The following is a 12,194-nucleotide window of genomic DNA, read 5'->3' as shown; positions in this document are numbered from 1 at the left end:
GAAAAAATTTATCTTGAAATGTTAGTCAAAGCTTTTATAGTTTGACTCTAAAAATAAAAATATTACATACAATATCGAACGGAGGGAGTAATTATAATTTTTGATTTCTTATCTAGTGCTTGATATTTTATTGGAATTTAATTAAATTCGAATTTGCGCTGAAATATCTCTTATTGAAAGGCAAAATGCTCCTGTAAAGGCGACACTATATTCAGAAGAACTTAAACTCAAAACCTCTAATTAAAAATAAATGAATATTATCGATCCACGACCCTTATTGCTACATTTAGAAGTTATTCTCCATTATCATTATGGAAAGGACAAACACAAAACTGCAAAGTAGGCACCAAGTCTCAAGCTGGGCTAGTCCACTTATAGTGATTCCAAGTCCACTAAACAACAATTAAAAGCCCATTTTTCTTGGTTGCCTTGTTAAAAGGCCCAATATTTCAACTCCAAAGCAACATTTCCAATTTTTAATCAATTCTTTGAAAATGGGAAATGGATTAGAAATAAGGAAAAATATGGAGAGTAGCAAAATTAAACCTATATTATGCATTATAGCTATAATTTAAGAAAATTATAATTTGCAATTATAGTTTTCTCGATTTTTGCTTTTTACCTGATTTGTATAACTCAGAAAGCTTAGGAGTTTCCTGATGTAAGCTCCTTGAGTACGATTTCAAAGTTTATGTAAATGCCCTATCTTCAAAGAAGCTACATGCCTAAACGTTATGAAAAATCATGATAAATTGTATTGTTTGTATATTGGCAAACGAATATACAAATGTAACTTTGAAAAAAATCTCAAATATATAAATATAAAATATATATATACTTACCCTATTTGTATTTGTAAGTGAAATATACAAACGGGCAAAAACATACAAACCGCAATCTCTATAGCAAACAAAACTATAGCTATAAAGTGCAATTATCAAAACTATAGTTGTAGGGCCTTATATGTCTATTATGTTTGTCGTTTCCGAAATTTTTTCATTCTAACAATAGGTAGCCCAAGTCATTCCGCTTAGGATATATTCTATTTTCTATGTTTCACTTGTTTGTATATTTTGCTTCTGAATATATAAACATGATAATTTATTATGTTTTTTCAATAAATCCTATACGAATATTTAGGGCGAACAAATATAAAATTCTGTATATACAAATTGAGATCGAATAATAAAAATTTTAAATCTACGTAATCAAAGACAAAATTATGCAAATCCTACAGCTATACAATAAGAAAACTGAACAATAAAATTTTTGCAAAACTATAGCCATAAATTAAAAATATTGAAACCGTAATTATATTACATAATATACTTTAGGAATTTGTCATTTCACGTAATTTTCTCCCTAAAGTATACGCACTCTATTTTATATAGAGTATATTTTAGTTAAAAAGATGGCCCAAATAAAATATTTTGATATGGGACAAAGATTTAACCGAAATAAACTTGAGGGTTGAAGTGTCAAAATGAAAAAGATCCAACCCCTTTAATCTTGTCCTTCTACACGTGGCATCCATACGCTACTCCATCTGAGTGTACTGCAGAGACCCTCTTCTTTTCACCCTTAGGTTTTTCCTTTCTCTACTCATAAAATTGGAACCCCATCGAAATTCCTAACATCGTCGCCGTCGCCTGCCTGCATTTTGTTGTTAGAGCTCAGATTTCTCTGATTCAAGTTCATCGATCCTTTTCGAAGAGGTATTGGAACGCAGAAATGGTCTATTGTTTCTCCAGATTGTTGTTGTAATTTCTATTTTCATCTCTTTTTTGCGCTGGAACTTGTTATTTTTGTTGTCTACAAGATTTTTAATGCCTTTGTTGTCCTTAGTTCTGTGGGTTTAGGGTTAGGGTTTTGCAGTATTTACGATAGGTTTTATGAATTTAGGCTTAATCGGAGCTGCGCTGGTACTCGGCTCTGACATCTGAAATGTGATTTTGCTTCCTTTTTTTTGTGTGTGTGTGTTTGGACTCTGGATCTCCTTGCGATGGTTTTCACAGATAGCTTTGAGTTTCAGCTTCTAGTGTTGGGTTTTCATTGATTACTAAATAAAATTGTTGATTCATACTTTAAAATAGTTTTGACTACTGTTAGGAATTTCAAATTAGAGTAATCGAAAATAGTGTACTTAAAGTGGTCAGAGATAGTTCATTCAGGAAATTGGTTCCAAACCGACATAGACTCTCAGTATCCACTTATTGCACTCATATTTTAGAACTAACCACCACATAAAAATAATTTAGAGTCAATTTTTAATGCCTTGCACACATGAGGAAACAAGTTTCTCTCAAAAACAACCTCTCTAACCCCACGAGGTAGGTTTGAAGTCTACGTACACTCTATCCTCCTCTTGTTGTTTTGCCTCGGTATCTTATTATCTTGCTCTTGTTTCTGTTTGGAGTTATTGCCTCTTTTTAACTGTATTTTTTTGGCCAAGTGTCTTTTGGAAACAACTCATCACCTTCTCAAAGGTATAGATAAGGTCACATGGTCCCTGGGCAGATCAGTATAAGTTGAGGGCTAAGTGGTCTTGTCCGGTTTTAATCCAATTTAAGTGAGGTCCTTTTGCCTAAGCCTAGGGTCATTATATAATTCTTTTTAACTCTAAAACTCTCCCAACTAAGTCATGTATTCCAAAACCCATATCATTTCCCCAAAGTTCATCCTCTCAAAATATTCTCCCTCTAGAACCTTGAATAACTAGGAGGAGGAGATTCAACAAGGGTTTCGATAGCAAGCTTTTACAAATCAATTTCTTTGGGCATTGTTATTAAGATATGGTGGTTTTCATCCTTTGGTAGCTTTTACCCATGGGTATACTCTACCCTTTCCATACTCTACTAGTGGGATTACACTGGATTATTTGTTGTTGTTGTTGTTGTTATAACTCTCCTCTGAAGATTCATTTATTAACTTGAGGAAAATGATAGGTTTTAGTTGAAACATTGTTATCCCTTCCTCTAATATTTTTCTTGAGTCTACATTTATTACAAGTGGTAGGTCTTGTGAATTGAGGTGAAGAAAATATACTGTGTCAACCAAAACACCCTTTTATATTCATGTAAATGGTGTATTTCAATGGTATTGTTTCATTTGAAGTTAGTGATTTCCCTCTTTCAGCTGACGAACACTTTAGTTTTGTACTTTGTTGCGGGCAGTTTCTGTATATAACTGATCCTGTGTTGTAGGCTACTTATAACATCTTCAGCTTTGATTCAAGTTCGTTAAGCTGCTTTTTCTAAAGCTTCTATATTAACTGATGTAAGCTTGCTGTCTGTACCATGCTCAGCTATGATTCAAGTTCTCTTAGTTGCTTGCGTCATAGTTTCTGTGTGTTAACTGCTTTTACATGTGCTGTAGGCTATTGTTAACATCTTTGGCTATGATTCAATTCAATTAAATTGTTTGTTTAAAATTTTTCTTGATTTGCCTTGATATTTGTTTGTATTATCAGTTATGTACAACGTTTAGAATTTACTCTTGATTTTTTAACAAATCCAGATGAGTAGCAGTTCAGGCGAAGAATCAGACTTGAGTGACTCTGAAATTTTTGAGTTTAAAGAGAAACCTTATGAAGAATTAAGAACAGGAAAACTGAAAGTTAAGGGTCCAAATGGGTCCCTTAGATGTCCCTTCTGTGCAGGAAAGAAAAAGCAAGACTACAAGTACAAAGACCTTCTTCAACATGCTACAGGGGTTGGCAAGGGTTCAGCTAACCGAAGTGCTAAGCAGAAGGCAAACCATTTAGCACTTGCAAAATATCTGGAAACAGACCTAGTGAATGAGGCTGAGCCAATACCTAAACGTGCTGTGACTCCAGAGCATTCAGAAGCTGAAAAAGATAAACTGTTCTTTTGGCCTTGGACTGGGATTTTCGTTAATGTATCAAAGGAAACAGCAAATGGAAGATCTCCAGATGACAAGGAGTATTGGTTAAAAAAGTTTTCCATGTATATGCCTTTGGAAGTTAAGCTTTTCTGTGATAACCAAGCCAGAGTCTCCGAAGCTATTGTGAGATTTAATAGTAATTGGACTGGTTTTAAGGGTGCGATGGAATTTGAGAAGTCTTTCGAAGCCTCTCACTGCAGCAAACAAGAGTGGAAATCCCTTAGAAATTGCCCTGGTCCAAATTTATATGGGTGGGTTGCTCGAGAAGATGATTATAAAGCAGAAGGGGCTTTAGGCGAATATCTGCGAGAGACGGGGGAGCTGAAGACTATCTCGGACCTTATGAAAGAAGAAACACAGGGTAGAAAGAAAGTTGTAGCAAATCTAGCCAATGAAATTGACATGAAAAATGAAAATCTGGATGAGCTGCAGACAAAATTCAATTTGAATACACTGTCTCTTCGTCAGATGCTCGCGGAGAAAGACATGCTACACCGTTCTTTTTTTGAAGGTTTTTTAGTTGCAAACTTTTCTTTTTTTTTATTGTTCTGTCTGGTCTGCAGATAATGTGTGAAATTTATATTTATTATCTGATGTCCCTGCCATGTGTCTTATGTGTCTGATAGGTAAAATGTTTAGACTTGACATTGTGAAGTGCCAGTTCTGTTTCATCTACTCTATAATTAGCTTGTTTCATTTGTTACTTGGACGAAGGGATTCAGTAGAGCTTGTCTCTTTAAAATAGTTTTATTAAATATGTAACTAACTTTATGCATGTTACATTTGCTGTTAGAACTAGTAAGGTGTCACTAGATCCTTGATTGACAAAGATCACAAGCTGAAGAGCTCCTTTTTTGGATATTCATCAGGTAATAGAAAGTTCCACTAGTTTCTAAAGTATAACTTAAGTGTATTTTGATACAGAATCACGGAAGATGCAACGCCTTGCACGTGAGCATGTACAGAAGGTCCTGATGGAGCAAGAAATGTTAAGCATAGAGCTGGAGAGCAAGAAGAAGAAGCTTGATTCTTGGGTCAGAGAACTGAATAAACGTGAAGCCTTAACTGAGCGAGAAAAGCAAAAGCTTGATGAGGAGAAGAAACAGGTACCAAATTCCAGCATAAGTTAAAATTATATATAAATATTTCTCTCTTATCATGATCCCTTAAAGCTAACTCTTTCAACTACTATGTGTTGAACTTTATTTTGTTGATTCAGAATGATGTGAGAAATTCAGCACTTCAAATGGCCTCTGTGGAACAAAGAAAAGCTGATGAGAATGTCTTGAGACTGGTTGAAGAACAAAAGGTGTCATTCATAATCATGTTCCTTCTCCTGCTACTCTCTCTCTCTCTCTCTCTCTCTCTCTGCGGGTGTGTATTTATTTTTGTGCAAGGATATTTCTGCATTTGATTCTTGCAAAACCTGCAAGTTGGGGTTTCTGCCATTGTTGTTAGCACAAAGCTTTTACTCATGTTGATGTTAAATATCCAGAGGGAGAAGGAGGAGGCCTTGAAAAAGATTCTTGAGCTAGAGAGGGACATTGATGCCAAGCAAAAACTGGAAATGGAAATAGCAGAACTTAAAGGAAAACTAGAAGTTATGAAACACCTTGGAGGCAATGACGATGCAGCTGTACAGAATAAGATTAAAGAGATGAACGAGGAGCTGAAAGATAAAATGGAGGAGATGGATGGTATGGAGTCCCTAAACCAGACTCTCCTGATGAAAGAGCGCCAAAGTAATGATGAGTTGCAAGATGCACGGCGCACATTAAAAGAGGTATGATATCCGGTATCAGTAAGATTTTCAATTACTTAATGTAGTCTAAACCTTGTTGAATCCATACAATCATTTGATGGTGATGTTGTTTAAAGTTGTAACATTGTATTTCTTATTATCCTGCGTTATTTGCAATAATCCTCTCTTTAGGGATTGATTGAAGTATTGAGCAGTGCGCGAGCCCATATTGGGATAAAAAGAATGGGGGAAATTGATTCAAAGGCCTTCCAGAATGCACTGAAGCAGAAGTTCCCGAATCAGGAAGCTGAAATCAAGGCTGTAGAACTTCTCTCTCTGTGGCAGGAAAAAATAAAAGATCCTGACTGGCATCCCTTTAAAACAATCATGATTGATGAGTCGAATGTGGAGGTTTGTTCTTTGAGTAGTCTATTTCAGTTTATCTCTTTTTCTGCCGCTTTAGTACCTTCTGTTAAGAGTTATTTATATAAGGGGTCGTTCGGTTGGGAACAAGTTATCCTAGGATAAGAGATTCCACCATGTATATGGGATAACTTATCCCATCGCCATCACTGAGGTGTAAATGGTGGGATAAATAACCTAGGACTGCCTAATACCTCCAACCAAACGCGGGACCTCACACCAAACGACTCTTAAGAGTCTAAGGTCAAGGACTTACGAGTTGGGACTTAGCTTCCAAGATCATCCATCCTGTTTCTTTTTCTATTTTTTATTTGCATCTGGTCAATGTGGACAAGCTTCATTAAAGGGCGAAGTGCGCTGCTTCTCCTTAAAACGTTAGATAGATTAGCAATTTAGCCTTTTTCTATTTACGAGCGAAGCACACCCTGCAAGCCCCTCTGGACAAGGGTCACAGTGGATCTCTTCCACATTTTCCCCTGCTGTGACCTGATACCCTAACCTTATGGTCTGTCACACACAGGAAAAGTTGTTTCCTTCATTATGTAGTTGACAGCTCTATTTCAACTTTTCTTCTCCCCTAGTCCAAGATTAATGACACAAGGTTATCCCCAAGTAGAATTGTATTGTATCTGCGTCTTTAAATTTTGGGAAGAATTATGTTGAGAATTCTCCTTATAGTTTTCCCTTCTCAAAATAGGTATATCGCCCCTCTCAAATTCACATTTGCAGTCATCAATGTGATTTTGTTACAACAGTAACATTTATGTAATCTAATAATAGAAATGTTACAATTACAAGTTTGAATAGTTTAGGGTTATCTCCACAGCTCAAAATAACTAGAGGGTTAAATTGCTTGTGCACTTGAACTTTACTAATTTTGCACTTCAGCACCATAATTAACTATCCATGGACCATGCTGCTTTACAACAATTACAAAGCAAAAGATCGTAGCATATACATGTCATATTGACAGCTTGAAGAGTGACCATTTGTCTGCAAATGCAGAGAGTGATAGATGAGAATGATGAAGAACTGGGAAAGCTAAAGCAGGAATTTGGGGGTGAAATTTATGATGCGGTGACCGTAGCTCTGAAGGAGATAGAGGAATACAATCCTAGCGGTAGGTACGCGATTCCTGAGCTATGGAATTTCAAGGAAGGAAGGAAGGCCACACTGAAGGAAGTAATCAGTTACATTTTCAAGCAAGTGAAGGCGCAAAAACGCAAGAGGTAGCTGGGTGTTTTTGTATTTAACTGGTTGGGGTAGCCCCTATATGTTTTTAAAGATGCTTGTGAAACCATGTATGTCCGACTCTATGTAGATCATTCCTCTCGCCTTCTCTGTGGAGACTTTGCAGTCAAAAATAAGACTATCGTCTAAGATAAGCCATTGGGATTGGTACTGCGTTTGATGGCCTTCCTATTTTATTTTAAATTGTGTCGTGCAATTAGTTTTTCTTCCCTCATCCTTCAGACAATACGTGGTCCAACACGAAGCATCTATAACTTGGACGACTCTATATAAATTCTACATCATGGCTTGCTTAGTTGTTTAAGATGAAATTCTGTGCAGGTTTCACTTGGGCTTTTCATCTTATTGTTTGCAATTTTCTCCATGCCCTACTTCGAAGGGTGAGAGAGCACTCATCCACGTACCAAATGAAGAAAAAGATGTAAAAAAAACCTATAAAACTCTCCTCTTAAGGATTGTGCTGTCATTTGTGTGACCTCACTAGTTTTGGCTATTTTGGCAGAACAGCAGCTACTAGAAACCTAGAAGTTTGTCTTTAACTAATTCGGCCATTACTAAATCTAACAACACAGCCACAAGAGGAAAGACTTAATCAGAGTATTCTTCAATTGAACTGGTCAACCTTTTGGCTATGCTGACAGTATTTTACTGTACATGCTGCTCACAGAAAAGCCATGGATAGTAACAGTATAGAACACCGCCAACTTCGCAGAGATTGTTCCAGCCAATAAAATTACATTTGGATCACACATCATCAGTGTTGTGAAAGGCGATTGGCAAGAGGCGAGACGACCCTTCATCGCCTTTTAGCTTTGTGGCAAGGCAATCTTCAAAAGGCGACGCTATGCCGACAAAAGGCGAAAAAGATGTCGCCTTTTGTATTTCCTTAAAAAAAGACGACCAATTTAAGATTTTAAAAATTAAAAGGTAATTTTAGAATTTTCGACTAGACTCCTTCAGCGACTAGCCAGGATTTTCCGGCGACTCCAAAGTCTAACCTCTACATATTTCTTCTTTTCTTCTTCAGATTTAGTCACTTTTACCTTTGTTTTGACTTTCGTTCTTTGTTTCTCTTTCAAGTTCTAGACTTTTAGTATGTACTATTTAGTTTTAGTTTTTAAATTGAAAAAATTGCTAATATGTTAACGATTGATTACTTACATATGCAATTAAATATTTTAATTTTTTGATATTAAATGGTGCCGCACTTCAAAAAGGCGAGTGCGTTCGCCTCGCCTTGTCGTCTTTTATCGCTTTTCGCCGTCCAAAAGTCTGCGCAACATCAACTTCACAGAAAATATGGCATAACCAAACAAGCCAACAGGATCTTGCCCTCAAATAATTAAGTCTGTTGTTCCCGCACAAACTCATGTTTATGTATAATAACGCAAACAGAAGGTCGAGTCCCTGGGATGGGAGAAGGGATTTATTTCCAACAAGTTCCTATGCTTAAGCGGCACCATATGAACTATGAAGTATTCACTTCCAATATTTCTGTCTGTCTATGAAACCAAAACTTGAGCACTACATATCTGATGAATGGACCAGTCATTTGTAGGTAAGCAAACAGAATGCAATCATACATTTTCACCATTCTGTTATTAAGCAGACGCGATTCACAACAAAAGTTAAAATAACCATGCATCCAAAACATGTAATAAGAAATGTTCTCTGGCCTCCTAATCATCACTCTACTGGTCAACAATGTTTACAGACTAAACAAAGCATAGAAGCGCAAACGAAAATCTTTGAGATATTGGCTCTTCCAATGTCAAATCCTTCTCCAAGTATTACTTCAGATTTACCCAAAAAAGTTCAACAGTGGATCAGCTCCAAACATAATATCAGAAAGTAAACCAACTTTTTGGATATGAGGCAAATATCTTATATCATAAGGGTAATAAGCATTTGCCCTTTCGTTAATCGACCCAAGTTGGAAAATCAGAAATAAATTACAACTGTAAAATTTGCAGTTCACAAAGACTTGAATGACAAGCTTGCGCAGAAACAGATAAAAAACACATGGCAGCAAGTACTGGCATCTTTTGATTCACAAGATCAGACATGTCAGTTACATGCTATACTACAAAACTAGAAAACCAAATTTTTACCATGATGCTTTTTCAAACCAGCAACATATAGGTCATGTCCTCTATTTTTCAATAACAAGTTCACAGATCTTCTTTCCACATCTTCTCTTCTTTTATCTTACTCTTAATTCAATGTTTACCTAAAACTCACACTATTAATTCAAGCTCCAACAACCAAATTCATTTGAAGCTTTATAGCAGAGAGTCCAGAAAAACATCATCAGAATCAACTGATCTTTCAAGAGAATATATCAGCCGCTCAACAAACTTCCTTAATCTGAAGTAACTGTGAATTAGAATTGTTAGGTATACACAATCCTATTCTAACAAGAACTATTAAATCACAACAGAGGACAACTATGGCGAACCGAGAGTTATCTCATAACAGGTCAAAGAAAAAACTATAACAAAAATATAACAGCCATAGCTCAGTGAGCCCAGATCCTCCCCCAACATAGAATCATTCCACAACCAGTACAAGGAAAAAGGAAAACCAATAATGCAAGGCATGGCAGTAGTCAGAAAACAGAGATTCTCGTTCTTCCAGAGTGATGCAAAATGCCAACCACCTCTATATGTCATAGACAGGACAAGTAAATGGCAGTAGTGTTAAGTACACATGCTAAAACAATAAGATGTCAGTAAGAACAAGGTTTATAGTTCTAAACTGCAACTAGCTCCAATTAAGTAAAGGGAAGAGGTTAGCCAGAGGCTCTCCTCATCTCTCTTTTCATTCTTTGCTAAAATTGGGGAAAATCCTTTGAAGAGTACATGGCTAGAGATAATCCCAAAAACATAGTAACTAAACATAAGCCTCTTATGAGTTGTAAATAATGTTGTAACCTACGTTTAGTTAGACCAGAAAACCTTGATTAAGGATAATCATTTCTTTCCACGGGTGAGGATGACAATCATAGAAGCACCATTTGTTTTCAACTCCAATCAAACATGTCAAAAGAGCACGAAACTATTTCTTGATGTACAACAATTCTATCCTAGCATATGCTTCCCCCGATAGCTCAATGAGAAAACGGAGGAAAAGAATCAGAACAAACCTGGAAGCTACAAGCTAATGCCTACATATGAAAGCTTCAGCAATGATACCTTTCTCATCCTGGAGCAAAACAATGAGCAGTAACACCAAAACAATAAGGATGAAGAAAGAGTTGTATCAAACCAAATTAAGGTGGATATTATAAATAACCACAATTTTTTTACCAAAAGTACACATCAGAATTGTGGATCCTTACATCACACAAGTAATAAACATCTATCCTTTTAAGTTTTTTTTTTTCTTTTATATTTTTTCTTTAATGGGTACTCTGCCCATTTTCAACACCTAGACCATACAAGACACCGGCATACTTGTCCAGTGAACCGCTAAAGAAGTTTTCTTTCAACTTCCTAAATGTACAAGCAGTGAGCAAGCTATCTGAACCCGCCTGATGACAAATACCAACCCTCTCAACCTCCAACAGCTCGGCGAGCTTGTTCAACCCACCATGAAGGCTGTTGCAGAACTTCATCAAGTGCTTGATGTCGAAAATGACAGGAAAGTACACATTGATCAAGGTAAAGAAACCTGCTTGTGTTTCAGGCAAATCCTGGCAAGTCAAAACCTTCAAGAGGTATCCAAAATCATACCCACTGTGAAAAGTAACCCAAGAAACACTATCGTTCAGCACAATCCCTGACGACATCAAAAGCTCTGCAAAGTGTTTGGCATCAATACCTTTTTCATTGTTCATCTTGAAATCAATGCCGCTTTGGCGCAACAACTCAATTGAATCATTCGCAAAAACATCCTCGTTAGGGTTGAATTCACGGAAATTGAATTGCCAAATACAGTATTTGTCGGTTCCACACTTAGGCAAGTTGCCATTCTCATCTGAAAAGGTCAGCCCTAACTGAATCAACTTCAACATATCCACGTTATCCTTGAGCGTTTGGTAATGGTAATCGTTGCTGTTCTTAAAATTCCCGACCGGCCGGATTACCACTCCGGGAAACTCCGTATCCATGGCAACAAACGGAAAATCATCGACTATTTCACGCATCAATGCGAACTCTTCCTCCAGATTGTCAAACCAAACCTCTCGAATGTGGATTGAATCAGTTTTTGGCAAAATCGACATTTTCGCTTTTGCCAAAAAAAAGTACGTTCAATCAAATGAAAAATCTATCTTCACCAATTCCGATCAAGCAAATGTTGAATCGCCGGAATGAATACAAACGGATCTCTTCGAATCCCTCTAATCAAAATCAGATCTGCAAAATGAGGTGAAAATGAACTGAATCAGCCCAACGAAATCAATAAAAATTCAACTAAAACAACCCTACAACCATCAAATCTTCGAAATTTACCTTTCAATATGAATAAAAATTCAAACTTTCAACCATGAATCGATGATTGAAACGGATCCAACAACTCCGAAACATTAATCAGCGGTGATAAATCGACTTGAAATATTAGGGTTTGAACAGAAACAAAATGAGGCGGCGAAGAAGGATAAGAATATGAACTTTTAGGGCACAATCAAAAACTTTCTTTTTGTTTTTGGATTATTTTTTTTTTTTGCTTTTTTTTTTGTTTTTTTTTAATGCTACACTCTAGAGGGAGAAAAAGAGATGGGGCCCTCCCTTCTTGTCCACCTCCTCACAACTCCAAAGCTACAAATATATAATAAATATTTTTCGGACTAATTTAGTTATTTTCTATTTCTAGAATATTCTGTGGAATATAAAAAATTGAAGGACAATTTGTTGAATGGTCCTTTTATTTTTCT

The 12,194-nt window shown here is 36.3% G+C and overlaps 2 protein-coding genes across 2 annotated transcripts; one reads left to right on the top strand and one right to left on the bottom strand.

The window, feature by feature from the left end:
• The first annotated feature begins 1,544 nt into the window (after positions 1-1,544).
• Positions 1,545-7,523, top strand: LOC107014562 (factor of DNA methylation 1). The gene is made up of 7 exons (XM_015214528.2): positions 1,545-1,715; positions 3,517-4,414; positions 4,828-5,009; positions 5,123-5,212; positions 5,399-5,686; positions 5,837-6,055; positions 7,073-7,523. Exons 2-7 carry the CDS (start codon positions 3,517-3,519, stop codon positions 7,298-7,300), a joined length of 1,905 nt encoding a protein of 634 aa, XP_015070014.1. The 5' UTR covers positions 1,545-1,715; the 3' UTR covers positions 7,301-7,523.
• Positions 7,524-10,574: 3,051 nt separating this feature from the next.
• On the bottom strand, positions 10,575-12,076 carry LOC107012132 (probable CCR4-associated factor 1 homolog 7). The gene is made up of 2 exons (XM_015211875.2): positions 11,773-12,076; positions 10,575-11,676 (listed from the first exon to the last, which is right to left on the bottom strand). Exon 2 carries the CDS (start codon positions 11,541-11,543, stop codon positions 10,719-10,721), a length of 825 nt encoding a protein of 274 aa, XP_015067361.1. The 5' UTR covers positions 11,544-11,676; positions 11,773-12,076; the 3' UTR covers positions 10,575-10,718.
• Between the last annotated feature and the right edge of the window lie 118 nt (positions 12,077-12,194).

The sequence above is a fragment of the Solanum pennellii genome, chromosome 3, assembly GCF_001406875.1.
Source record: "Solanum pennellii chromosome 3, SPENNV200".
NCBI lineage: Eukaryota > Viridiplantae > Streptophyta > Magnoliopsida > Solanales > Solanaceae > Solanum > Solanum pennellii.
Note: the sequence above shows the minus strand (reverse complement) of the source record. Positions and strands in the feature narration are given on the sequence as shown.